We start from the raw sequence: 26,751 nt of genomic DNA, 5'->3' as shown, positions 1-26,751 counted from the left end.
GTCATTTTTCAGATAGGTTCCGGCCGGTTCCGGATTTTCGATCTGGTAGATCACTAGTTATAAATAACAAAGAACATGCTAGTTCAACAAAACTGTTTGGAAGGCACTTCAGCCAAAATGATTTTAACATAGTTACTTGCGGAGGCTATTCTGTAGAAAAATGGAAAAGTGTCAGAAATGCGTGCTTTGTTCAAGCAGGCAATGTTAAAAAGCAATAAATTTACTAAAAAATGAGAAAAACGGTATAATTAGGAAGCAGTGAACATTAATAAGGAAGTTTATATATTCGGTGGTGTTGATCGAACTATATTCGACACATGTAGATATAGACGGTTAGCGGAAAATTACTCATTTGTTATTCTAACAGATTGAAAAAGGTATACAGATGATCGTGTATAACGATAAATGCGTATGTTTTTCTGCCAGCCCTTTTTTTGAAAGTGTCTATACTATTGGTAGACACAAAAAAGGACATTTTTGATGAATGCAATTGGCTTTGGGTTGAACACAACAAGTCACAAACGGAAAAGTATTTCGAGAATGTACGAGGCAAAAGGTTATGCGGCTTGCTCAGTATTTGAAGAACGAATTGTCGAATCCGGTGAAAGTAATTTACACAGTTCTAACACCTGTTGAGGTATACATGTAGTTGAAACATGCTCAAGTATGCCTAACTTGATCGGAAATGGGTGGTTCAACAAATCAGTTGCTGTAAAGAACAAACTGATTGTAGTTGACGGGTTCAGTAAACCGAAATGCGAAGTTCACGACAAGTCTTATAAAAAGTTTGGGCCTCTATAAGATGCTCAAGAATTTTACAGACCAGAAACGGATTTTATGTTGAAGTTAAGACAATTGGGAGCAAAATCGTTGTTTTTATTGATAAAGGAGACACTTTGTTTTTGACGAACATTGAAGTTAGCAGAAGTTGCGTATGAAGTAGAAAATGGCATCAATTTTTACTCCTGCGCAAAATTGCATTGTTTTAAACAAATACAAAGAAAAGGTCCCAACAATTGCCAAAGTATATTTTTACTCAATTGTAACTATCTTTCTTTTTTTAAGTTTGTTGCAGGTTTTAATATTAGTAGTAAAAGTTTATTTAGTTTTAGCACTCTGTTACTTGTGTATTTTTAATTTAAAATAATATTCTGGTTTGGTTTCTTAGTGTTTTTAAATTAAATCATCTATCTTCTTTAATTAAAAACCTTTTTGAAGAAGAAAATTTTATCTCTAGGATGAACAATGTTTTATAAAATTTAAATCTCATAGTCCAAACCTTTTTTCTAATGTATTAACCTGCACTTATATCAATAGACTATTACTATCAATTTATTTATCGAACTCTACATCTTTCAAAAATAACAATTAAATATTGCAAGTTTTTGTTAATAGGCTTAATTGTAGGTATTTTATTAACTGAAAACAGTTTTTTTCATTTCAAATTGGGTGTTAGTATTTTTTGCTATCAAATAACCTTTTCTGTTTCCTTCTAAGAGATTTTATCATAATCAATTATTCAAAATAACTTTCGTACTTGTGTAAATCATCTCCATAGCAACTAGCGTATATAACTTTTTTCAAGATAAAGAATCAATACAAAATATATGTCTTTTTGGAAAATAAGGGTCTATTCTAAGCTTTTCAAGAAGAGTAGCGTTTTTTTTACCTTATTAAAACTTTAAATAACTTAAGTAAAAAATCAATAAAGAAAAGTAACTGTTATATTATAGCAGTTGATAACTATATTACAATAGTAAACAAGTTTGAAAAAAAATATTACAACACTATCTATAATATTTTACTTGTAAAATTTTATTGTATAAATATTTAAAACACGATTTTTTATTGTTATTTATTTTTTGTTTGTAGTTATTATTTTTATGGTTCATTACAAACTGGTCATTTTTAGGATATCGACGTGAAAATCTTATTATTTGTGCTTTGAATGTCCAAATTTTGAATTTCTACATAATAATGCATGAAAAACAGATTAGTTTTTTTCTTAACATGAATTAACTTTGAGTTTAATAAAGTTTCATTTAAATGAGTTAGTTTAAATGCTTTTAAACTAAAATAAAAAAAATTAAATGTTAAAAAGCTTTTGTTAAATAACAAATTAGATATAGTTCTTTGGCTTTTTTTATTTTTTAAAACTTAAAATAAGTTAGTTTGAATATATTTAATACTACTAGATGAAACTAGAATATAGTGAGTAGTAAAAGAGTTTCATGAAAAAAATTGTCTAATAAGTTAATAAGTAGATGGTTTTTAATAATAATCATACTTAGATTTTTAACTGTAAAAAACAAATAACAGATAAAAATCTACTTAAAGCTAGTTAAGTCAACAACTTTAAATTGTAAAATTTAAAACAAATTACAATATAATAAACAGATTTCGACAAACTATCTTTTTCTTTTAAAATACGCTTTCTTTACCAAAATACGGCTGATAAATACTAAACATGAAAAAAAAATATTTTTTTATTAAATTATTGTAACTTACTTTATAAAACGTCATAATAAGCATATTTAGTTCGTATCTAAAATATTTTATAAGAATTTTCATGAAAGTTTGTTAAAATGTTTTGGCCAGTGTTTATTTCACGACCATAGATTTTCAGAATACCTCGAATTTCCTCTTTTTCCATTTTAGTCTCACTTTCTCATAGCATATCTTTCTTATTATATATTTTAAAACCAAACTTTTTTTTATGTTTATTTGAACGTTTCTTTGACTTTCAAACAAAGTAAAAGAAAAATTTTATTGGGGCTTACTTTTGAAGCAGCGGCCCTTTGAAAAAATGGTCTTTTTAGCATTGTTTTTCCGTTTGCAGTAGAAATACCAAAAAAAAAAAAAATTATAACAATTTTTTTTTTTAATTAAAGGTCTTTATATTATCTCAAAGTTATATATAATTTTTTTTTAAATTTCAAATTAAAATAATAGATCTGGGCAAAAATATGTTTTCGTGTTTTAGCAGCACTTAGGACAACACTATTGTTTTGCCATATTGTGACAAAAATATCGAAGATATTCTCTTTTTTTTTATTTATTCTTGCTAATTAAGGTTTAATTAATAGGTTATTGTTTTATTTTTTTTCTTAACCTGTTGTACTTTGTTTAGTACGACCCCTAAAAATTTACCTTTTTATAAAATATCACTGTTTTTCATCTGCTGATTATTCCACAAATAAGTCACTGATTCGACAAAAGTTTGCGGCGCTAAAGAGCAAAAAAGGTTTTCTAATTTTTTCAAATTATAACGAAAGCAGGGACGAAAATATGCTATAACACTAAAAAATCAAAGAAATGTTAACTAAAAATCTTAAATAACTTTATTTATAAAAACACTTGCGAATTTCGAATGTTAGAAGGATTTTAAAAATATTTGTGCGCTTTTATGCTGATTAATGAACTGATTTAAGTTATAATTTTGTTAGTTCTTTTTTTTGTATTTTGAATAAAAACCGATAAGTGTTATTGATTTTTTTCATAAATACTAATAAAAAACAAATTTTTAAACAAGTAATTAAAAAGGAACGTACTCTTAGTTAAAAAATTATATAAAAATCAATAGTGAATGATCTTTAATACTTAAACTCAGAAAAAAAATAAGAAAAAAAAATAATTAAAGATATAGAATAAGACATTATAACTTAATTATTTTTACCTAAAATAATTACATTAAATATAGTTTGTACTCAAAATGAACATAAAAACATCGTTAATACGTCAAACAAATATCAACTTTTTATATGTAAATATCAAAATTTTTTTATCAGATATTATTCTCTAACAATTTTTTTTCATTTATAAGTTAAGCTGTTAAGTTAAGATTCATAATTGTTTATACTAACATATTTTTATTGATTTAACAATTAAGAATATATTTCAATTTATGTTCTTCATTTTAGTTTTGTTATCCTTTGTTATTATATCCTAATAAATGTTAGTCATATAATAACAAGTATATATACGTTTTTAGTTTAACTTTGAATAAATTAAAATACATAAATTTAAAAAAACTTTATAATATTAAAACTATAAAAATTGGTAAATTTTAGTTTATGTTCTTTATTTTATTTTTATTATCCTTAGTTACTATATCCTAATTAATGTTAGTCGTATATTAACAAATGAAATTAATTTTTTAATACAAATTAATGCTTTGAAATAGTTATTGAAGCTAATAAAAATATAATAGAGGTCTTTATACTAAAACATTTATAGTATATTACATTTAGTGAGAAGAACAACAAAATTATATAATAAACCAGCCTCTTCAAATTTTGTATCATAATTAATGTTTGTCCTATGATAACAAGTATATATACTTTTTTAGTTTAGTTATAAATAAAATTCAATACATAAATTTTAAAACATAAAAAACATAAAAAAATAAAAAATTGGTAAATTTGTAGTTTATGTTCTTGGTTTTATTTTTATTATCCATATTTAATAGTTCCTAATTAATGTTAGTCCTATATTAACAAGTATATACACTTTTTTAATATCAATTAATGCTTTGAAATAGTTATTGAAGCTAATAAAACTGTTATATAGGTCTTTCTTCGAGAAGTACAACAAAATTATTTAACAAACCAGCCGCTTCAAGTTTTGTAAAACACAAATTATTGATTAGGGAATTTCCCATCCAGTTTCTAATGACACTTTTTTCAAATTTAAAATGTCATAGTGGCTGTATTTAACTTATCAAAAGGCATTAAAATTATTATCATTTTTCATGTTATTATTACAATTAATTCAATCACAGCTGCTTTAAAGTTTATTCTTTTTAGTTAATTTACTTTTACTTACATTAAATTATTTAAAAAATGCCATTTCAAAAGATAAAGAGAGGAAGAAAAGGAGAAAGTCCAATTGAGTTAGAGAAAATATGCAAATCCCTTATTGAAACTAAATATTTTAATAATTTAAAAACCCTTCCTGTGGGTGAATGTTATAAGCTAGTAGCCTTTAATTATTATAATTTGGATTTAAATGTACAACCCTCAAAATTAAAAATACTAATTAATAGAGTAAAATCTTTTTTATACAATAAAAATAAAGAAGTCTTTGCTGAACTCAGCAAAGACTTTGATGGTCCGAACTTAGTTATTCCTAAAAGTTTTAATATTCAATTCAAATTTCACGAAATTTTTTTGGTTAATAATATTTTTGATAAAAACTTGTCTGTAAATGTAAATAGAACTTTGTCCAAAATTAATAATTTATGTAATCTTGTAGTTTATAGCAAATATACTAAAGAATCTTATCCCTTAGCTATTATTAATTTTCATTGTTGTTATAAAGGTTGCCCAGCAACCTATAAATTTAGTTTGATTAATTCTAACTTATTATCAGATACAGATTTATTTTGTTTTGCAAGGCTACAAAATTGCACTGATTTAGTAAATGCCAAAAAATTTTATTACCATGTAGCAGTTGTTTTTCTTTCAGAATTTGAATCTAAACATTTTTTAGAAAGTTTAAATGAAATAAATAAGCAAATTAATAATCCAACATTAAATTTAAATGACTTAAAAATTGATATTGATAGTACAACTGTTGAAAATAACAATTTTTATTCAAATTTTGAGGTAGGGTTGTGCAAAGGGTCACCTTTTTATTATTATTTCCAGTCAGTGCATTTTGTGGCTGAGCAGACAGCTAAAATACATAGCAATGGTAAACGTAATATTTTATACTGCCCATCAATTTTTAATTTTATGTTATACAAGTATATGCCAATTTTTTCACTATGGTTGGGTGTACACATGGTTAATATAAATAAAACCAGAGACACCAACGGCCATGTGGAAAATTGGTTTAGAGTAATTAAACATTCCATTTTTGAAAACAAACGTTACAACCTAAAAATTTTTATTGAAATTCTATATAATGCCTTAACTACACGTTTATATGAAAGACTAGCCTTTTATAATGATTACATGCAGGAGTCAACGTCTGTAAGAAAAAGAAAAATAACAAAAGTTATTCGATCAAGACCGTTGGATGAACAAACTTGTTCATCCATTGTTCAGGAAAACTGGAGCAAAAAGCGATGTGTGACTCCTGCATTAAAGCCTATTAAAACTAAGTATTATATAGCTCCAAAAACTAAACCGGTTTATCAAAAACTAGAGTTGGACAAAAATTTCTTTGATTGCATTCACAATGACCATAATTATTGTGCTAACAGGAATTACAGCAAACAGTTTTACAATGTAATTCAAGTTTACAATATTAGCCTGAAAAAATTAGATAGTGAAATAATTAGGACAATAGGTTCCTATTGTCCTAAAGGTAAAGATATAAAAACACTACAAGGGGAACAGTGGTTAAATGACGAAATTATAAACTCATATTTTCAATTAATTGTTAAGAATAATGTTAAATATACTGCTGTTGATTCTCATACTTGGTGTAATTTCAAAAATAAACTTGATAAAAATATTATTTTTAAATTTAGAAAGGCATATGCCTCTTTAACTGAATTAGATTTAATATTTATACCTATACATCAAGGTGGTAATCACTGGGCCTTTGTGGTTGTTTTTTTAGGTGATTCTAAAATTCATTATTACAATTCCATTCATCCTGGCAATAAGTTGTGTCATTGTGTTTGTGATGGCGTAAAACAATTTTTAATGTCATCAAATTACTTTTCGGGTGTTGATAAATTTGTGTGGCATTTTGAGTTTCCACTAACACCGCAACAAATTGATGGTTATAATTGTGGTGTTTACGTCTGCCAACTTGCCAAACAAATATCAAGAGCACAAAAGTTATCAATTATCACTGAAAATTTACCACAAATCCGCAAGGAAATGGTTGCAGAAATTGCTTTGGGAATATTGTTCAACTAAAGTTTTTGATATGATTCTACTTTAAGTACTATATATATTTTTGTTTATTCCTTTTATGTAAATATGTTTTTTTACTTGGTAATAATAAAAAAAAAAAATTAAAAATAAAATAAAAATTTTTGAGTTTTTTGTTTTGTTGCTTTCACTTGCCAGTTTAAAAAAAAATTGTATTCAATTGTTTTGTTACTATAACTTGCCAGTTGGCAATTAAAAAAAAAATAAAAAATTATATTAAAAAAAAAAAAATAAAAATTTTAGAGTTGTTTGTTTTGTTACTTGCAGTTGCCATTTAAAAAAAAATTATTTTTAAATGTTTTGTTACTAGAACTTGCTTGTTAGCATTTGTTAAAAATTGAAATAATAAGTTTAGATTAATGTGTTTTGTTACTATCAGTTAAAATAATAGATCTTATTAAAAAAAAAAAAGTTTATGGTTATTTGTTTTATTATTTGCATGTGTTTTGTTTAGTTACTGCATGATCAATGTCAAGGATGCTTAACCTCTGCGTTGGTGACATTGACTAGTAGGTTGAATAATATTAATTGTATTGTTCAGCTGAAGCTAATAAGCATCACTGTTATTTTGGTTTGTTGTTTATAAAATTGTTAACAAATTTGTTGTATGCACATGACTAAGTTGTCTAAATGGTGATATAACACCATTAGAGTCTTATTCAGGAGTATGCTAACAAATAAATCAAGCTTGATAAGTATGATAGACCATAGGCTGGGGGGGGGTTTAACAAATTTTTTGATAAAAATTAATTTTGGCAAATATATCATAACTTTGAGTAAAAACGGCAAGCCAGTTTATATAGAATTCAAAAATATCATTCAAATTTATTATTAATTACTGATGATAAAAACTAAATTATATAACAATTGAAATTATGTATTATTATTCAAATATATTGATATAATTTTAAAATGAATAATAATATAATTATATGTTTATAAAATTGTTAACAAACTTTGTTGTATGCACATGACTAAGTTGTCTAAGTGGTGATATAACACCATTAGAGTCTTATTCAGGAGTATGCTAACAAATAAATCAAGCTTGACAAGTATGATAACCAAATAATAAATACTTATGTCTATAATTTTATAAAGGCCATAGGCTGGGGGGGAATAAACATATTTTTTGATAAAAATTAATTTGGGCATATATCGTAGCTTTGAGTAAAAACGGCAAGTAAATTTCATGTAATTTTAGGTTTTGTAATAAAATTTATTTAAATTGTGGTTGTGATGTGACAAAACAAAATGTTTGTACTCTAACAATGTTTTACATAAAAAAACAAAGTTATGAACACAATGAATCCTGAATTATCTAGTAATCTAACCAAAAAAAAATATATCTCATTTTAAATCTTAAGGTCAAAGGGGGAGAGGTATTATTTAGTCTTGATATTGGTCATAAATCATTAGTCTTTTAGAAAGTATTACCAGTGTAACAAACTAATGTAAACTAATAGAATAATTTTTCATGGATTTAATTATTTTAACTTTTAACAATTACAACCAAAGTCCATTTTTAATTTAATAGGATGATGTCCACAATATCAAGCTGAAATTAAATTGTATTTGATTTATTTTTTTAATCTTGCACCAATATAGACCTGAAATTTTATTATATTTGATAATTTGTTTTATAACTTACAACTAGAATCTGTCATTAGCAAATAATTGGGAAATTACCTAATTAGCGACTTATTTGTGGAATAATCAGCAGAAAAACACTGATATTTTATAAAAAGGTAAATTTTTAGGGGTCGTACCAATAAAAGTACAACAGGTTAAGAAAAAAAATAAAACAATAACCTATTAATTAAACCTTAACTAGCAAGAATAAATAAAAAAAAAGAGAATATCTTCGATATTTTTGTCACAATATGGCAAAACAATAGTGTTGTCCTAAGTGCTGCTAAAACACGAAAACATATTTTTGCCCAGATCTATTATTTTAATTTGAAATTTAAAAAAAAATTATATATAACTTTGAGATAATATAAAGACCTTTAATTAAAAAAAAAAAATTGTTATAACTTTTTTTTTTGGTATTTCTACTGCAAACGGAAAAACAATGCTAAAAAGACCATTTTTTCAAAGGGCCGCTGCTTCAAAAGTAAGCCCCAATAAAATTTTTCTTTTACTTTGTTTGAAAGTCAAAGAAACGTTCAAATAAACATAAAAAAAAGTTTGGTTTTAAAATAAATAATAAGAAAGATATGCTATAAGAAAGTGAGACTAAAATGGAAAAAGAGAAAAAATGAGGTATTCTGAAAATCTATGGTCGTGTTTATTTCGGTCAACAAGTTGAGATGTTTTATGCCATCGAATATAAACAATGAACTTCACCGCACGATCAACAACAACAGCATCCGAGACAATCTTACGACCGGTTTCGTCTTACGACTAACATGATGGCTTACGGTTTTGCTTGCACTTTTGCTGGCATCCCGGATACGGGCTCTGGTATGTCGCCAGCAGGCAGAGCGAATGGATAGGTCTGCAAATGGATAGTCCACCAGCAAGTGAATAGGGGTGGGCGAGCGAGTTTTAGAGCACTCCGAGCGACGCAACCTCTGGACTACGGAGGCCGGGGAGAACTCGCCAAACCACACCAGCGGTAACGACTACCGCAGTAAATAGATTAGGAGCGTCTCGTCCGGGTTGGACGAGAAAACGTTCTTTGAACTGATTCAGGCTCGCTTCGGAGCCATCAGGCCCGGTCCTACGGGCTGTCCTACGGGCTGGCCTTGGTTTAGCGTCGCCATTATCTACTCAGGCATGGACCTGAGCGAGGTCAATGACCTACTGTATGCCAAAAAAACACAGGCGTACTTGCATGCCAACGGTGCCGAGAGTTTTTCTTGTGTTTGATAACCGTGGGGCTTAGGCCAGAGGCAGCTGCAAAAACATAAAGAGAATTGGATTAAAGAAGCCTGTTCTAGAGGCTTTTTCGGTGGAGGTACTTGCATGGACTGTCAGGATAGTCGAGTGTTGGAAGCGCGATCCACGGACGCGCAGGATTCTGGTTACAGGCGGCCAGATGGGCGCGGACGCTGTTCGTAGAAGACAAAAGGGACAGCCCTTAGCCGCCGTCTCGGTCTCAGCAGAAGCTTTATTGCAGAAGCCCAACCAAGAAGGATCTTTAGGGGCGCTCGGCGGAAACCGGGTGACCTCATGGTCGCGTTACGGGTTGTTGGACTATTAGGCTTTTTGTCGGCATGGTGCTCGAAACGTTGCTTGGGAACAGCAAGAAACGTAAAGCTCGAAAGCCATATGTTGGCAGGCCCACGAGGGGGTCGAGTCGGAACCCGGAAAAACGGCAAAGAGGCCGAAGGCCTTTGAAAATGTAAACGCTCCGGCGCAAAAGATTGGCGGGCCGAGAAGGGATCACTAACGAACGACTGTAGGTCACGATCCCAGAAATGGAAGCGCTCAAGCGCGACGGCTTGGCGGGCCGACGTAAAGGCCGAGACGGGATGGCGACCGAACGACTAAAGGTCGGTGTCTCGTAAATAGATCCGGGTGTACTCCGGCAGGGACTATGACTGAACGCCTGTAAATCCTACTCGCAAAATAATTTGGTAAGTTTGACGACAGTACTATGACAAAAGCTGCCCCAATTTAATTATTTTATGAGCAAAATACAAACTCTCATGTATATATTAAAAGTTTAAATAATACTAAGGTATCTACTTGGTTTTTAATAGAGTAATAACAAATTATTAAAAAGTTGATAAATATCTTAAAACATTTTTAGAATTACAAAGTACGGATAGTATACATTATATCAGGGTTTCCAAAAGTAGACCATTTCAGAAATTTAAAAAAACATAAGGGACAAAAATTGGAACTGTGACTAGTGAAGGGGTCATAAGGTAATAATTTGAAACTTACACTAAGTATTTTGGAGTTAATCAGGAAGAGTAAAAGAGGTCTTAGGTTTATTTAAATGTACTTAAGCAACTTATAGTATAGATCAGGGCTTTTTTAAATTTTAGAATTTTTGGGTGGGACATTTTACAATTTTAAGGATCATAAGAACAAAATTTTAAATTTACACGAAGTGTTTTGAGGTTGATGATGAATAGTAAAAGAAAAACTTAAGTATATATAATTATGGTTCTATGAGAAAGGGAGTCTTAGATTCTTTATATTCTTCAAAAAAAACCTATTAAAAATATTTTTGGGAAACCCTTCTTTACATACTATTTAACTCTATGTCACCTAAAATTAGTTTAAAATAGTGTTCTAATTACACTATTAGTTAAAATTAAAGATAGTTTTAAAACAAAATACCAAGTACTTTTTTTATTTATTTCCGACGAATACAAGACAGTAAATAACTTTGTTATACCTAATGGCCTTAAATATCATCCTTTACCTGATTCAATCATCCCACACAATACCAAGAGCTTGCATATCAGCAGTGACTCGTTTCAAATAAGTCGCATCCGGATAACTATAGTTTCCACCTCGGAGAGAAGTCTTGTGGTGAATGTCGTTCCAAGCTATCACGTCTCTTTTTCCAGTGCTCAAACTAGTTCCAACTGTGAACGTCAACTTCATCTTCCATGCTTTCTTGAACAGCTCAAGAACCCTTCGACCTGCTTCGTTGTCAGGCAGGTATGCTTCTCTGTAATCCCCACGATACCAGACTCCTGGGTTTTCATGCTGGGGTCCTTGTATACCACCAAGAAGCTTATAACCAAACTGAATAGTTCCACAATTTTCGTAGCCTGCACACTGTCTATCTTTATAAGTTTCTACGTACATGTAACCATCTGGACAGGGACCAAGCTTCTCTTTTATAACAGAACGACATACAGGGCACTTGTGGCTTTGTTTCAATACATCCTTCAGACACTTTTCGTGAAACACATGCTCACATACACCTGTACCTTTTACCGGTCCGTTTTCTTTTAAAGGACCTAAACAAACAGAACATTCGTCATTATTGTTTTCATCAGTAAGTGTAACTTCGACGCCATCAAAGTTTTGTCCGGCTGATTTTTTGTTCTTTTCATCAAAGTTTGCGATTCTCTCATTTTGAAAATCTTGTAAATCCCATTCCTGCAAAGCAGAGCCCATACTTGATGCAATATTTTTCAAATATGCATGAACACTATTAGGTATAGAATTTGCTAAGGTACTTTTCACATAATGATTCACATTTGATTTAATATTGTTAAGTAAGATTTTTAATGATGACGCAGATGCATTTTGCAATTGATAAACTTGCGAGTCATTTTTATCTTCACCTCCGCTAGTTGTCGCTCCTTGACAAGCTTTTATCGGCAGCTGACATTTGCTATCTATGATAATATTAGATTAAAAAGTATTAGTTATCTTCGTAAAAAAAAATAATTTTAAAGTATTGCACCGGCTAATTATATTAAAATACTTTGGCTGTTAAATTAGCAGGTAATAACTTAAAATACTTCAAAGTATAATTTGATTACATTTCTGTTTTTAGTTTATTTGTGTATAAATTAAGATACTTCGTATCCATCAAGTTTAACTGTGTTATTAACAGTAAGTAACACACGGGTTTTAGAACAACGTTTGTATTTTTGGAATTATTTTAGTGATGCTTCGAAAAGAATAATTTACTTTTAAATAATACTAAACTTTAAAACTTTAATATGAAGAAATTTACTTAAATTATTGGTTCATAAAATAATACAAAGGCTTTTCTTTATCAATTTTTATCACGTTGATAATAATCTTAATGTGTTATGTTTAGTATAAAATTTAATGTCTACGAAGTAAAATACTATGTTTTGAAAACATTTACTTTTGTAATTCAGTTAATTCTTAAGAAAATTAATTTTTATTAGATGTTTTCTTTTTAAAGTACTAAAATAGTTATCTAATAAAAATACTATAGGCAAATAAAACAGTTGGAATAAAATCTTTTATGACAGTAATACACTGTCTTGAAAATAAAAAAACATTTTGTAATCTTAATTAATACCAAACAAAAAACTAATTTTTGAAAAACCCTCTAGTATTTTTAAAATACAATTTACATGCTTAGAATTTAAATTATTATGCTTTTTTACAATAGTTTATACCAGTTATTGGTCATTGTAAATTCGTTTATTAACGAACAAAACAACTACTTTAAACTTGTTCATTCAATAACTCAAAATTAAATCATTTAAGTGAATAATGTTAATTAAATGACTAATCCAGTTTTATCAATTTAAACTCCGACACTTTAACTTTTGCTAAAATAGCTAAAAATTAAAAGTTAAAATGCACAAAAAGTCTATTTGTTAGAATTAAGAAACTAAAAACTATGGGAAATATACGTATTAGTGAATAGTGAAAGCCACTTATTCATCCTGATTTCTTTTTAAATCCTTATATTATTTTTCTTAATTACAAATTCAAGTTCTTTGACAAAATTAATTATAAAAAATTAAAGTATTAGAAGTAACTTAATTTAATCACATTAAAAATCTAAAAAAGAATCTTTAAAAGATTTTTTTTTTAAATCATACAAGTATCCTGAATTTTGCAAAGTAAAATACTTACCCTAAATTAACTTAAATTTAAAAATAATCATGTGTCCTGAGTTATTCTTTGCTGACTTAAGTGACTTCGATGTTTAAGAAAATTTCAAAACATCTTAAGTCATTCTGAAAGTCCTGGGTGGGGAGTAACCCTGCACATATTTGTTTAACAATTACTACAAACTAAAATTATGTAATTTGAATTGTCGCAATTTAACATTGTAATTCGCATTGTAATTGAACACAGTACATTCATTATACTAAAACATTATCACAAACATTGTGTAATTTACATCATTAATGTCAATGGGTATTCGAAGTTGCAAGCAGTCAAAAATATTTGTGTACACTAAACAGTTAAATAATATTTTTTTTTTGTAAAAAAAAATTAATTAATTAAACAAAAAAATGTCTACAACTTATCAAAAACTTCCCGATTTTAAAAAACTAACTCAGAACCGCCTTCTGGCCTACACTTAGTTGCAGGTCGGATGTCTTCAATTGATTCTAATTCCTTCATTTTAGTTTATGATAATTCTGGAAATAATCATAAGTTAATATTGTTAAACCTTTAAAACTGAAAAAAGAGGTCGGCATTATTTAATAAGTATAGAACCAATTTACATAAAAATAATAGTACTTTTGTAGCTTTGTGTAAAACAACTTTAGTTTGCCGAAAATGTATACAAAAAAAAAAAAAAACAAACAATAACCAAATTTATTAATGTGTTGTTGTAACTAATTTAGTTCTTTTTATTTAAAACAATACAAACTATTTTTCTAATCTTTTATAGCGTAAATAAATTGGTGCTAAAGACGTCATAGTAAATATTTGTAAAAGAGGCGGTGTCTAATAAAGGGGTCAGTTATTTTGTAAGTAGAGTTTGAATATCAAAATGAATTTGAGTAAACATGCTCTTAATCAAAGTAATTATATTTTCCAAAATAAAGCTTTATAAACTAATGAATTTTTTTTACTATATAGCTTTTTAACGAGTTTATATATAACTAGCCAATTTGCTAAATCCTATTTTTGAGAATTTTATTGCGAAATTGCTGCTTTAAAGTATATTTATTTTTTAAATTGACACTAAATCAAACAGAATGAACTAGCTTAAGTTTATTGAAAATATTTTTACTTTTTCTGTTAGATTTATCTAAGGCATTAGTGTACTTAACTTGTATTTAAAATCTATTAAAATATATCTTTTTAAACATATGTCTGCACATTTTAAAGATAGTAGTGTAAACATATCTTTTAAATTTATTGAAAGTCTGTCAAATAAAATCAAGTAAAAGCTATTAAATTTTAATAATTTCTTTTAGGTTTTAGGTTCCTTTGTACACCAGGTCCTTTAACCAAATTTTGTTAGCGCTATTTTATATCCTCCAATAAACATTGAACAATTACTTATTTACAGTTATTACAACTAGGCAAAATATCTTAACCGAATTGTTTAAACCAACACTACAATACTACTGGTGCGTGTCTAGGATTTTGCAAGTGCTGTAGCTAATTTTTTTTTATTTTATTAATAAGGTTTTTTATGAAATAACTTTTTACTTTTTTTTTTAATAAAATAAATTGATTCTACCATGTTACATCATTTGAAAAGTATAATGCAAACAAAATTTAGTTATTATAAAATTAACAAAACTGAATTTTAGAGTCGCCTCTATACAAACTTTGAAATATTAAAAAAAAAAAAAGAAAGTTAAGAAAGGAAATACTTTTAATTTCGTTAATTAATACAAACATTATAAAAACTATCTTAATTTTAAAAAAGCTAGCCATTTATTATAAAATCATTACTAAAAGTTATTAAAAAGATAAATGTTTGTTATTGAGAACTTAAAATATTATTATAGTGTTCTTTAAAATTCTTTTTTTTTAAATTAAGACTTAGTTTTCTTATTTAAAAAAAAAATCTTTTAGTTATATAAACTAGTGTAGAATAATTTAACATTATTAAAAATAAATATCTATATATATTGTATCATGAAAACTTTAGTAGTAAAACTTAATGATATAGAAACATATAGTTTGTAGTTAAATAAAAAACTAAAAAGGTTTGTCAAAAACCTTGAACTTTGTGATTTAATAGAAATACAGAATTTAGACTATAAAACCTTGAGTTTTTGACAAAAATCACCAAAAAACATTAAAAAATTTTAATTTAAAATAAATTTTATATATGAAATTTTTTAACTTTAATAAGAAACCAAAGTCTACTAAATACAAAATAAAAGTAACATATGAGTGTTTTTATTAAAAAACCCATTAAGGTAAGAAGTATAATTTCTCTGTAATATTTTTATACTATTTAAGACAGATTTAATAAAAATAGACTTTAAAACAGGTATTTAAAAAAAAACTTTAGAAATATTTTCAAAAAGCCATAAGCAAACCTGTAAATAAAATGTTGAAATGTTATTAGACTAAAGTTGTCGTTGATTAATTGGAAAGAAATGGTTAATATTTGCTGAACTTCAAGAACTAAATTCTGAAAACATTAATAGCAATGCTTATTACTATTGAAGTTTTTTTTAGTAAAATACTTGGGATTTGCTTTATAATATAACTTTCAGTTGCTATATAAATAATATCTATACAATCTTACTCAACATAAATTTTATACCTATAAACAACTAAGTCTAGTTGAAGGTTGCCACTTATTTTTGAGAAATTTTTTCAGGGTTTTGAAAATACACTTTTTATGGGTCTACTTTCAGTTTGAAGTTAAGTTTAAAGTTAAAAACTGTGTTAAGTAGTAGAAAAACATTAAAAATATACTGTATGATGACACAAACTTTTAATAATGTAATGTTGGTCACTTAACTTAATAATGAGTATGGTTGTAGTATATTTTCAAACCATACTACAAACCATAATAAATAAGTAATAAGATTAATACTTGATGATACTTATGAATTTTATAAACTACGTATAAAAACTAAAGGCAAGACATACTGCATCAAAAACAATTGCAAATAATAACAAATTTAAAGACCCATGAAAATTAAAAAAAACTGTAATCTTTAAAAATTACTTAAAATATTTTCAAAACCTAAAAATTTGAAAGAATTATACTTTTAAATGTTTAAATTACAATGTAATTAACTGCTTAAACTTAAAACTAAAAAACTATAAAAATTCTTGTGAGAAGAAAACATTCTTACATAAAATTTTACATAAAACAATCAATAAATACATATGTCTACTCTGGAAATACATGTTTATTGCAGCAAGCCGTGGTTAGAATGATCTTCCCTCCAACTGATGATTATTTATGTATGACTTAACATAGCCTATGAACAGTTTCATCATACTTAATTTCTCTTAAACGCTTGGATGAACAAGAAATTTCTCGAAACTTACAATTAAATTAAAACAATTTTTAAATGCATCTTGAGATTCTGTTACATTTGTAGTACCAATAAGTTAAGTGTACCATCAACCATACCTTATAATGACAATTATTTTTTATCTATATGATATATTTTGTGCATAAGATTTTTACAATTTAACATATAATAATTGTTTAATATGCAAAGTGTTTCAGTGATTATTGATCGCAATTGCAGGTTTTTCCAGGATGTTTTTTCAATTTTTTTTTAAAAACCATCTAACAGATCATCAGCGATTGCCGAACACTTATTTAACAACTCAGATAATGCAAAGAACTATAGTGATAATAATTTTTCAATTTTAAGTAAAGCTCGTAATGATTATCACCTAAGTGTTTTAGAATCTTTATTTATAAAACATGCAAACCTAATTTGTGTAAGCAACAATACGTTTATAATTCTAATCTTTATAAGTTGTTACAAATTAAATTAAAGAAATTTTTTAAGGAAAACTTTTTTTAATTTTGTTTAATACAATTTGATTTTGTCGCTTATTTTAGTGTTTGTTTTGTTATTGTTGTTTATCTTAGTTAAAAAACTGATCAACTGTTTTAAATGTGTATTTATGAATTGTGAATGTCTATAGAAATTTTGCTAAATAATGCTAATTAGTGTTAATTGATTTTTTCTGGTGTAACCTCTAACTGTTTATTTATTCAATATTTGATCTTAAAATTAGTTGCTAATTAAAATAGTTGAAAAGCGTTAGCCGAAATCGATTTAATTTGTTGTTTGCTTGAATAAAATTTTTTTTTTGAATGAATCCTGTCTTAGATTTTTGTTCAATATATGTAGTACTAAAAAGCTATATACTAAGTTAAGATATAAGTACACAAAAGAACAATTGATATTGTTGAACAAAGTTCAGAAATGTAAACTGAAGTTACAAAGTAATGTATTGAAGATTAAGTTCTTAAAATTAATAACTTAAATTATTCTTAATAAAGAAAATCATTTGGTATGTATCAAAGATAATTATTTAGTCTTTTTAGTTTTCATCTACATAGAAAAATTACTCTATTACTCACAAATATACTTTGAAATATGTTTGTTAAAAAAATCAGCTTTAAAACACGATGACGCTATTTTTTAACAAGTTATTAATGTTTGTTATCCTTTAAATTCTTTTTACCCTATTTCTAATAGTGCAAGACGTTTTATTAAAAAAAATGAGAAATAATATATTATTTAACTTACTTAATAAAAATAAGTTACCTAAAACTTTTCGAAACTTTATAATTAAAGTATTATCATTTTTTCTTTAATGAAAATGGTTTAAAAATACCGAAGAGGGTATTTAGCTTACTACATTATACAACACATGTCTAGTTTGTAAGTGACGATAATCTTCTATCTTATCATAAAAATAAAACCTTATTAGTAGTTTATTACTTTTCTCACTAAATAAATACTTTGTTTTCAAATAAATCTAATAGAAACTAGTCTATTTTTCACAAACATACTTATAATATTTAAAAAAAACAGCTTTAAAACACGATAACACTATTATTTCAACAAGTTTTAAATGTTTCCTACACTTCGACTTCGTTTTACTCTATGTGTAATGGTGCAAAACGCTATCAATAACAAATTTAAATAAATGATAAAATATATTACTTAGTTTAAAAATAACTTATTTACCTAAAACTTTTTTAAAGTTCATAATTAAACTAGTACTATGTTTTATTTAATAAAAATGGTTTGAGAAGTAGCATTTAGGGTATTAGCTCACTACATTATAAAACACGTGCCTGGTTTATAAACATTCTAACTTCTATTATTGATAACCTTCTACCCTATCTTGAAGCTAACGTATAATTAATACTTTTGAACATTATCCATAAAATTTTATGTGGAATAATAGATATTATAGAAATACTTTTTTAATGAGCATAATATTTACTATCTATAAACTTGTTAAATTTGTTTGCGTGATTAAACAATGAAGTTTGTTTACATAAATAAATCAATATTCTACTGAAAATCATATACTATAACTACAAAATCAACTAAAAACTAAATAACAACAGAAAAAACATGCGCAAAGAACGCGAAATAGCAAAATAAAGACTAATGAGCCATTGCTCAACATTTTTTCGTAAACATTACAAAATTTCGGTCGATTATAGCGCCAACTAGCGGAAATATATAAAAAAAACGATATTGTGAATCGATCTAGTTAAAAATAAAAAGTAAATCGTTAAAGTTACTTAATTTAGTTTACTTAAATTTCTAATAGATTTTAATTTTACAAATTATTACCAGCAACACAATGTCTTATAACTTTAGAAAACTAAAATGTATTATCAGTTATTTTAATGATGCTGAAAAAAAAAAATTAAAAACAATTAAATGAGGGTAAGGAAATTTAAAAATGTTAAACAAAAATTAAGGATATACAGAAAACTGTAGAATTTTTAGTTATAATCAAAAATATACCGAAGAATGGTTCTATTATTGTATAATTTTTTACTATGATATAAATTGTTAGTGCTCAAGCAGGTTTCAAATAACAAAACTCTAGTGTACTAAACTAAAGTTTGAATTAAAAAAAAATATACAGTCTAGTTATGTCTCAGACCTTAGTTGTAGCTTGCACTTAGATTATGTGTTTAAATTTTTAACAGGTTTATGCACAATAAATATGTAAGTAAAAATAATAAACCTTAGTCTTATATAACATTTGTTTTTGAACAATCAAAATTTAAGCTAATAGTTTGTTAGAATAGATTTTAGCAAAGCGAGTTCTATTAAAAATATTCAAGTATGTTACTTCTATACTCAGTATTATCAAACATCGTAGAGAAATCTTTTAAATATTGACAATAGAACAGTTATGGGGAAAGTACACATATTCCGAATTTTAAGCTATGTCAGTCAAACAATGCATATTTCACTTTAGTATATAAAAAGCGCTATTAAAGTTATTTTCACTAGAAAACTCCGTGGAACTGTATTAACTTGTTTAACAAAGAGAAATATATTTCAGTTCAATAATTTAAAAGCACTGAGCAAGTAGTTTTTATTGTAAAATTTATGTTAATTAAAATACTTATTAAAAGTATTGTTTTACTATTCTAAGTAATTTTACATAGCACTTATGAATTTTTTATAAAAAAAAATAAAGCAATCTATTGTTTAATGAACGAAAAAAAAATCACTCAAAAAATTGGATACAAGGACCTAAATAATAAAATCTTTTTCATGTATAAGGGCAAAAGGTGCAAATAAAAATCGAATGATTTTTAGTAGTATAAATTCATCTTTTACGGAAATTAAGTACCTTGGTATCACAAGTTCACTATCAGCAACTAATTCATCATACTTTAAACCGTCTGTAATAACTTCACTGTTTCTGTATCTTCTCCCATACAAATCTTTTTTATATTCACTTGTTTCTTCAACAGCTTCGTACATGTATTTAGTAAATCCAATATCAGTTGAAGTATATTCAAACTCCGGTTTTTTGCTTGACTGTTCGTAAGTAGTAACGACTTTTTGTAGTTTTTCTGACTCAAGGACTTCATTGACAAATACAAAAACAAAATTGTTTTCTTCGTCATTTGTTTTGGTTGCGTGGTAGGAAGCAATACTAGAACTTTCTGTCATGTAAACTCCACTTCCAAAACGACTTTTTACTGAGTTTTTAAAACCATCTCGTAAAATTCCAGCTACATTTTTTTTTATTTGTGCCGTGGAACAACATTAGATTGTTATTTTTTGATTTGTTTGTTTCCGTAGCGTGTTGTTCAATCACCTTGTAAATTTTCAAAAGACCTATATCATCAGTAAATTTATGACCTTTTGCTGAAGTTATGTTATAAAAATTCCTAACCAACTCAAACTCATCTGATGTAGTTCTTAATTGTTGCAGTGTGTACTTCAAATTCTCATTATTTACTTTTTCCATGTCTATAAAACTTTTTAAGTTACTGATTTTTACTTTACTGTTTTTTAAATTAAGAAGTTTTTAAAGATATCTAAAATTATTCTTATATTAAACAATGTTATTAGAAGTACGATTTATTTATGTGATAGTTTGCATATTTCTTTTAAAATAATGCTTATAATCACACCAGCAAGCTTAGATAAAACACTTTACTTTAAGCTATGACAATAGTATTTGTCAACAGTGTAAAGTAGAAGAATATAATAATTGTAAACTCTCACACACATGGATTAAACGTAAATATCTGCACAAAAAAAAAAAAACAAAAGAACCATGTGTCAGTACAAATTAACAGCTACATTGTTTTTTTATCATATTTCAACTATTAGTTCGTACAGATCAAAAATAAAAAACTGATTCATTACAATTCAAAGTTTAATATTTATGAAAGTTACAATTATATTACTCTGTTTAAACTGTGACAATATAATTAATGTTTTACTAACACTTAACTTCAACGATATATTTTTCAACTGTAACATAACCGCATAAAAAACATAAATTCACTTAAGATTCTTGATTTAACTTTTAGATTTTATAACTATTATTTTAAACTAAAAGTCAATTGTTATTTTATTTTAAATATACAGTACAAACCTCCTGGAGAAAATGTAACAGAATATTCATTATGGATATCGGATAATCCATGAGCAGTAAACACCATCAGGAGAAATAGTATGCAAGATTTCATCATTATTGTTTAAATAACTAAAGTCTGTAATTTAAAAAAAGTACACGTTGGAAATTTTAACAAAACTTAAAACTGTACTGTAATGCAAAATATGTTTACTTTAAAAAAATTTATTTGCCATATCATCATAAAAATGTAGAAAAGTGAAAACAAAATTTTATACATAATGTACAGTTATTTGATACTTGCCACAAACAACCGCATCTAAAACTATAATTATAAAAATTCTTCATTTATGTAACAAAAATTTTTAACCTGAATTTTTAAACAAAGTACTTATTATACATTTTAAATAAAATCAGTAACACTCTAGATTAGTTTGAATAAATTTAAACACTTGTAAAACTAAATTAATATATTTTGTTACACTTAACCCTGTAAAAATATATAAATGAAATTATGATTAATAAAAGTATTTAACTTAGCATAACAGGATTATAATATAATACTATTTGATAATAAGTTTACAAACTATTAAAATGCATTAAAAGTTGATAAAATACAAGAAAAAAATTAACTGTTTCTTTATTTTTAACTATATATTGTTTATACACTTGTATAAGATATACTAAAACTTGTTTATCTTTTTATCTAATCTAGCAACTTTATAATAGTTTGTAAGTCAGCATAACAAAAATTAATATTGCAGCTGATAAAAATTAAAAAAAATAACAGAAAATATTAAAAGTATTTCCATTGTTTTGTCGGCTTCCTATCTTTACAAACCAACTAATCTTAAAAACTTTTTAAGCAGCGCTCGTAAAAACAAGTTTTTAGCACACTAGATGATCTGTGTAAACGTGTTTTACTTGTTTTAATTTTATTATGTTTAAATAGATATTTATACTTTTCAAAAGCTTCTAGCTAGGACGGAAGTATTAATAAGAATTTTTTTAAGTCAAGGTGACTAACAATTACAATCAAAACTATAAAGATATAATTGGCAATGTTTTAAACTATCAATTTTGAAAAAACAAAAACTACTTCTCTAATAATGTATAAATTAGAAAATATATATAATATTATATATTTATTTATTTAAAAAACATGATTATAAATTTTTGATGTGATAATAAGTTAAGAATATAACATATATATCATCTATTCTTTTTTCCATTATTAAATAGTTTTAATTTATATAAACCAGATTTACTAACTATATAAAAAAATTCATTGTATGTCTTTTATCTACTATATGTTATCAGAAAAAGCAACATCCATTTGAAATTTGTTGAAAATAGATAATTTATGAAAAATATTACTCTTAAAATTATACATCCAACATGAAAAAAAATTTGTTAAAAACATGTGAATTCAGTTAAAAATTATCTCTTTTTTTTTGATTTGCTCATATAAATGTTTTTATGTATATAATAGAATATGTTTGGAATAAAAGTATAAAGATATAATTTTAAGTATTTTAAAGAGACGGACTTAGTTTGTTCTGTTAAAAGAGCACTTTGTAACTTATATAAAGTCCAATATAAATAAAACAAGTGCAAGGGCTTGGTAAAACATTTGTTTATCATAATAAAATAATATTTTATTATTAGTTGGTTGCCAAACTTTTATGCAAAAAGTCAGCCTGAGTTACAGCAAATTAGCCTGAGTTTTTAAGTAATATAAAACAAAGTAGAAAGAGACGTACAAAATGGTTAAAAGATATTAAGAACAAAATAACTAAATATGTAGATAAGAAATCTAAAAAAAAATAGTAACTATTAACTTTTGAAAATAACCTGAGATTTTGTAAACAAAAACCTAAGCCAACTTGAGATTGTTTAAAACTGAAAATATGCCTAAGTAAGCTTTTTTTAAAACTTTCAAAGTGTTTAAGTTATCAGAAATACAAGTAATAAGCAGAGCTTGCAAATTATGTCCAACTCATAAATTAAAAAAAAAACTGTTTCTAAAATAAAGAAAAATATATAATGGTTAAAAAAGAAAGTAAAACTAAAAACATTAACAATCATTTGTATATTAACCTTATTTATTAACTCTAAATATTTTCTTTTTTTATGTAAAGTGGTGTAAAATTCTAATTATAACATTATATCAAGACAATTCAACTGAACTTGGGTTGTTAAAAGAAACTCAATTTATTAAATCTTATGGTGATGTTTTTGGCTCTCTTGGCTGTAAGAAATTAAATAGAATATCTCCTGCTAAAATAAATTTTTAAATTTAGAATAGAAAAGACTTCCAATCAGAGTTGCAAGAATGCTAACTATAAAACTGAATACCGAATACCTCTTAGATGTTTGTTTAAATATAAAATGTAATTTTCAGCAATAAATGTTGATAAATAATGTAAAACACAATTTGCACACAAACCCATCCTGACAGATTATTTCTCAGGCCTTTTTAAAAAACCAAGCTTGTTTAATTTTGTTTTTGGCAATGTTTAAGCAAAACTAGTGTTTTTTCAATCTTTTAAAATTTAAAAAAATTTTCTGAGTGCATGATGTTTTGTTTTGCTTATGTTTTGTTCTGGTATCATCAATAAAATATTGTGTTCAGCAGTTTAGCCGTAGTTCTTTTCAAGCCATTAACAAAGGAATAAATAGTATAAATGTTTACATTCAATGCCAGTAACTGCAAGCAACATAGGCAACCTCCATCCAAGTTTGTAGTCTTCAAAATTGTAGCGTCAAGGAAAACACAGAGTCTTGTTATAGAAATGCTTGTACTTATGTTTAATTTGGTCAACAGTTTCTTTATTTTACAACGTCCAAATAAGAATTATAATCTTTTGTTTTGGTATGGTCTTCATTACCATATAGTGACTGTGAAGTAGCCGTGATCAGACTGTCTTCAGCTTCAGCATTTTTATTGGCAATTAACTCAATAGGCAATCCAAGTTGCAATTTATAGGTAAAACTATTTTTATCAAAGTGTACGTTTTATATCAACTCACTAAGTATCCTAAAACTAAACCTGAGAAGTTCACTAAAAAAAAATTTGTAAATTATTTTTCTGGCAATTTTTTTTATTTACTAATTAATTAAAAAGCTTCTTGTGCCATAGCTTTTAAAAAAGAAACCTTTTTCAAAATAAAATTTTAAAAGAAAGTTAGTAAACAATATTGTAGGGTTCAAATTGCTTTTTACAGTTTTAAAAAACTCAAATTAGATTTTGAGACAAAGCCGGTAAAAGTTAGGTTGACGATATAATCCTTATAAAAATTAAAAATTATGATAGCAATTAATTAATTTCTTAAGGTGTACCTACTCCTTAATTTTTATTAAACTTTGATCAAATTTAGGTAAAGTTTAGTTATTGAATAAGAAATATATATATATATGTGTTAACGAAGTATAAAAATTGAAACAAAATATGTATAAATGCTTAAGATTTAAGTTTTAATTTTATAAGCAATATTTTTTATGTTTATGCAAGGAAAACTTCATGAAAATTTAAAGGAAATCGCTTGAAAAATAAAATTTTAACAAGTTTATATTTCAAATGAAATGCTAAATTTTCTGTTACTTTAATTTGCTTTTCATATTTTCATGAAAAACATATTGTCACTTCCAACTCTAAATATTTATATTTTAAAAATAGTTTGGTTTTTTTAATTGGTAGTAAGCTAGTTGTAGCTTAGTAAAATCCTTAGTTGAAATTGTACTTTCATAAATAAAAAAGGTGTAAAAATTAATTATTCATTTTAATGATCAGAGATAAAATTGGCAACATCAAAAACAAAAAAAAAAACAATTTTTATGACAATTAAAAAACGCCTGCCGACCCTTGATCTAGTATGAAATAAAAGTTTCAAATATTAAAAATCATTTTTGATAGCGTGGAGCTTCTAGAAGTAAACATCTAGTCTAACTACCAAAAAACAGTTTTACACTATTAAAAAGATCTAGTTGTATAAACTACTCAAAGTTAGTCTGAGTTTGTGAGATATTTGATATAAAAATTCAAAGCCAAAAATGGAAAAAAAAAATATTGTATCAACCTTAAAAACTCTGTAAATTATACATATTGAAATTTAGAAAAATAAACCAAACGTTTATAAGGAAAACTAGTCTTTTTTTGATTTTTAAATAATTATACTATTGTAAAGTCACTTAAGTTAACGTGACAAATAGAATAAAACTTTATTTATTGTAAATGTGTATATTTTTGTTATAAAGAAAGTATAGATGTTTATTATGCGATTCTTTAATATATTTTATCTAATGAAACCAGTGGGAGTTGGTGACCCAACATCCAAAGGTTCATTTACCCTAGCACGTTCATGCTTTGGGCTTAATTTAAGTGTTACTTTGCTATTGGGATTTGACATAATTATAACTTTACCTTAGACTAAGTATTACTAGATACCAATACTAATATAAATAACTAGGCACACAGGTGAGTGGGTTTCTCTATTAAACGAACTTAAATGAATACAAAACCAATTGTGAAAATCACAAGAACTATTAAATATGTATTTTGTGCACTAATATACTGTATAATAACCACTATAAAATACTCAATAATATTTTAAGAAATACTTAATATAAAATGCAAAACCAAGTGTTGAAAAATATAAGAACTATAAAAGTATGTCACTTATGTGAAACATGCTTTTAATAAATTACTTGTTGAAAATCAAAAGAGCTATGATAATTTACAGTAAGAGAATTACTAAACTTACTTCAAATAAAAACTTTAAATCTAACAAACACAAATATAATTATATGTACTAAAATTTTATAAAAAAACTTAACACTAATAATCAAGTGTCTTTCTTGTAAACAGTCTCTGCAGCCCCTGGCGGTTCAACACACAACTCAGTCTGGACTATCAGCTTGTGACTAAAAACAATAATAAAAAATTTTGTCATAAAACAAAAGTGCGCTCTCATTCTCTTTCTTACTTTTTGTTACATCAAGTTTGCCCGGGCAAGAATTTTAAGTGCTTTTAACTAATAACTGCAATAACTCTTAATTTTCTCTTAAAAACAAAACGGTTTTTAAGTGAAACTTGGAATATCGTTACACTAACATTATAAATATTTTTATAATTAAGTTCAAAATAAGAAAATACTTTACAGAGTTAATACTATTATCAACTATAAACATAATTTTGTTTTTAATATGTGTTTATAATATCTTGTAATTTAATGGTTACTTTTTTAATTAACTTAAAGGCGCAATCTAGGTTTTATATTGATTTTTATAATTTTCACCACACTAGTCGCCTCTTGATTTTTGTGTTTAAAATGTGTACTGAGTTTTTTTAATTGTTAAGAGAACTAAAAGTATTAACTTAAATTATTAAAAATAAAGAAGATTATTTGGT

At 26.1% G+C, this 26,751-nt stretch overlaps 1 protein-coding gene across 1 annotated transcript; it reads left to right on the top strand.

Moving 5' to 3' along the window:
- Nucleotides 1–666: 666 nt before the first annotated feature.
- On the top strand, nt 667–6,875 carry LOC145836832 (sentrin-specific protease-like). The gene is made up of 4 exons (XM_082944604.1): nt 667–785; nt 5,936–6,072; nt 6,313–6,432; nt 6,535–6,875. The coding sequence occupies exons 1-4, from the start codon at nt 667–669 to the stop codon at nt 6,873–6,875; spliced, it is 717 nt and encodes a 238-aa protein (XP_082800730.1).
- Nucleotides 6,876–26,751: the final 19,876 nt, after the last annotated feature.

This window comes from Thalia democratica, chromosome 5, assembly GCF_965202585.1.
Source record: "Thalia democratica chromosome 5, ktThaDemo2.hap1.1, whole genome shotgun sequence".
Classification (NCBI taxonomy): domain Eukaryota; kingdom Metazoa; phylum Chordata; class Thaliacea; order Salpida; family Salpidae; genus Thalia; species Thalia democratica.
This window is presented reverse-complemented; position numbering and strand designations above follow the sequence as displayed.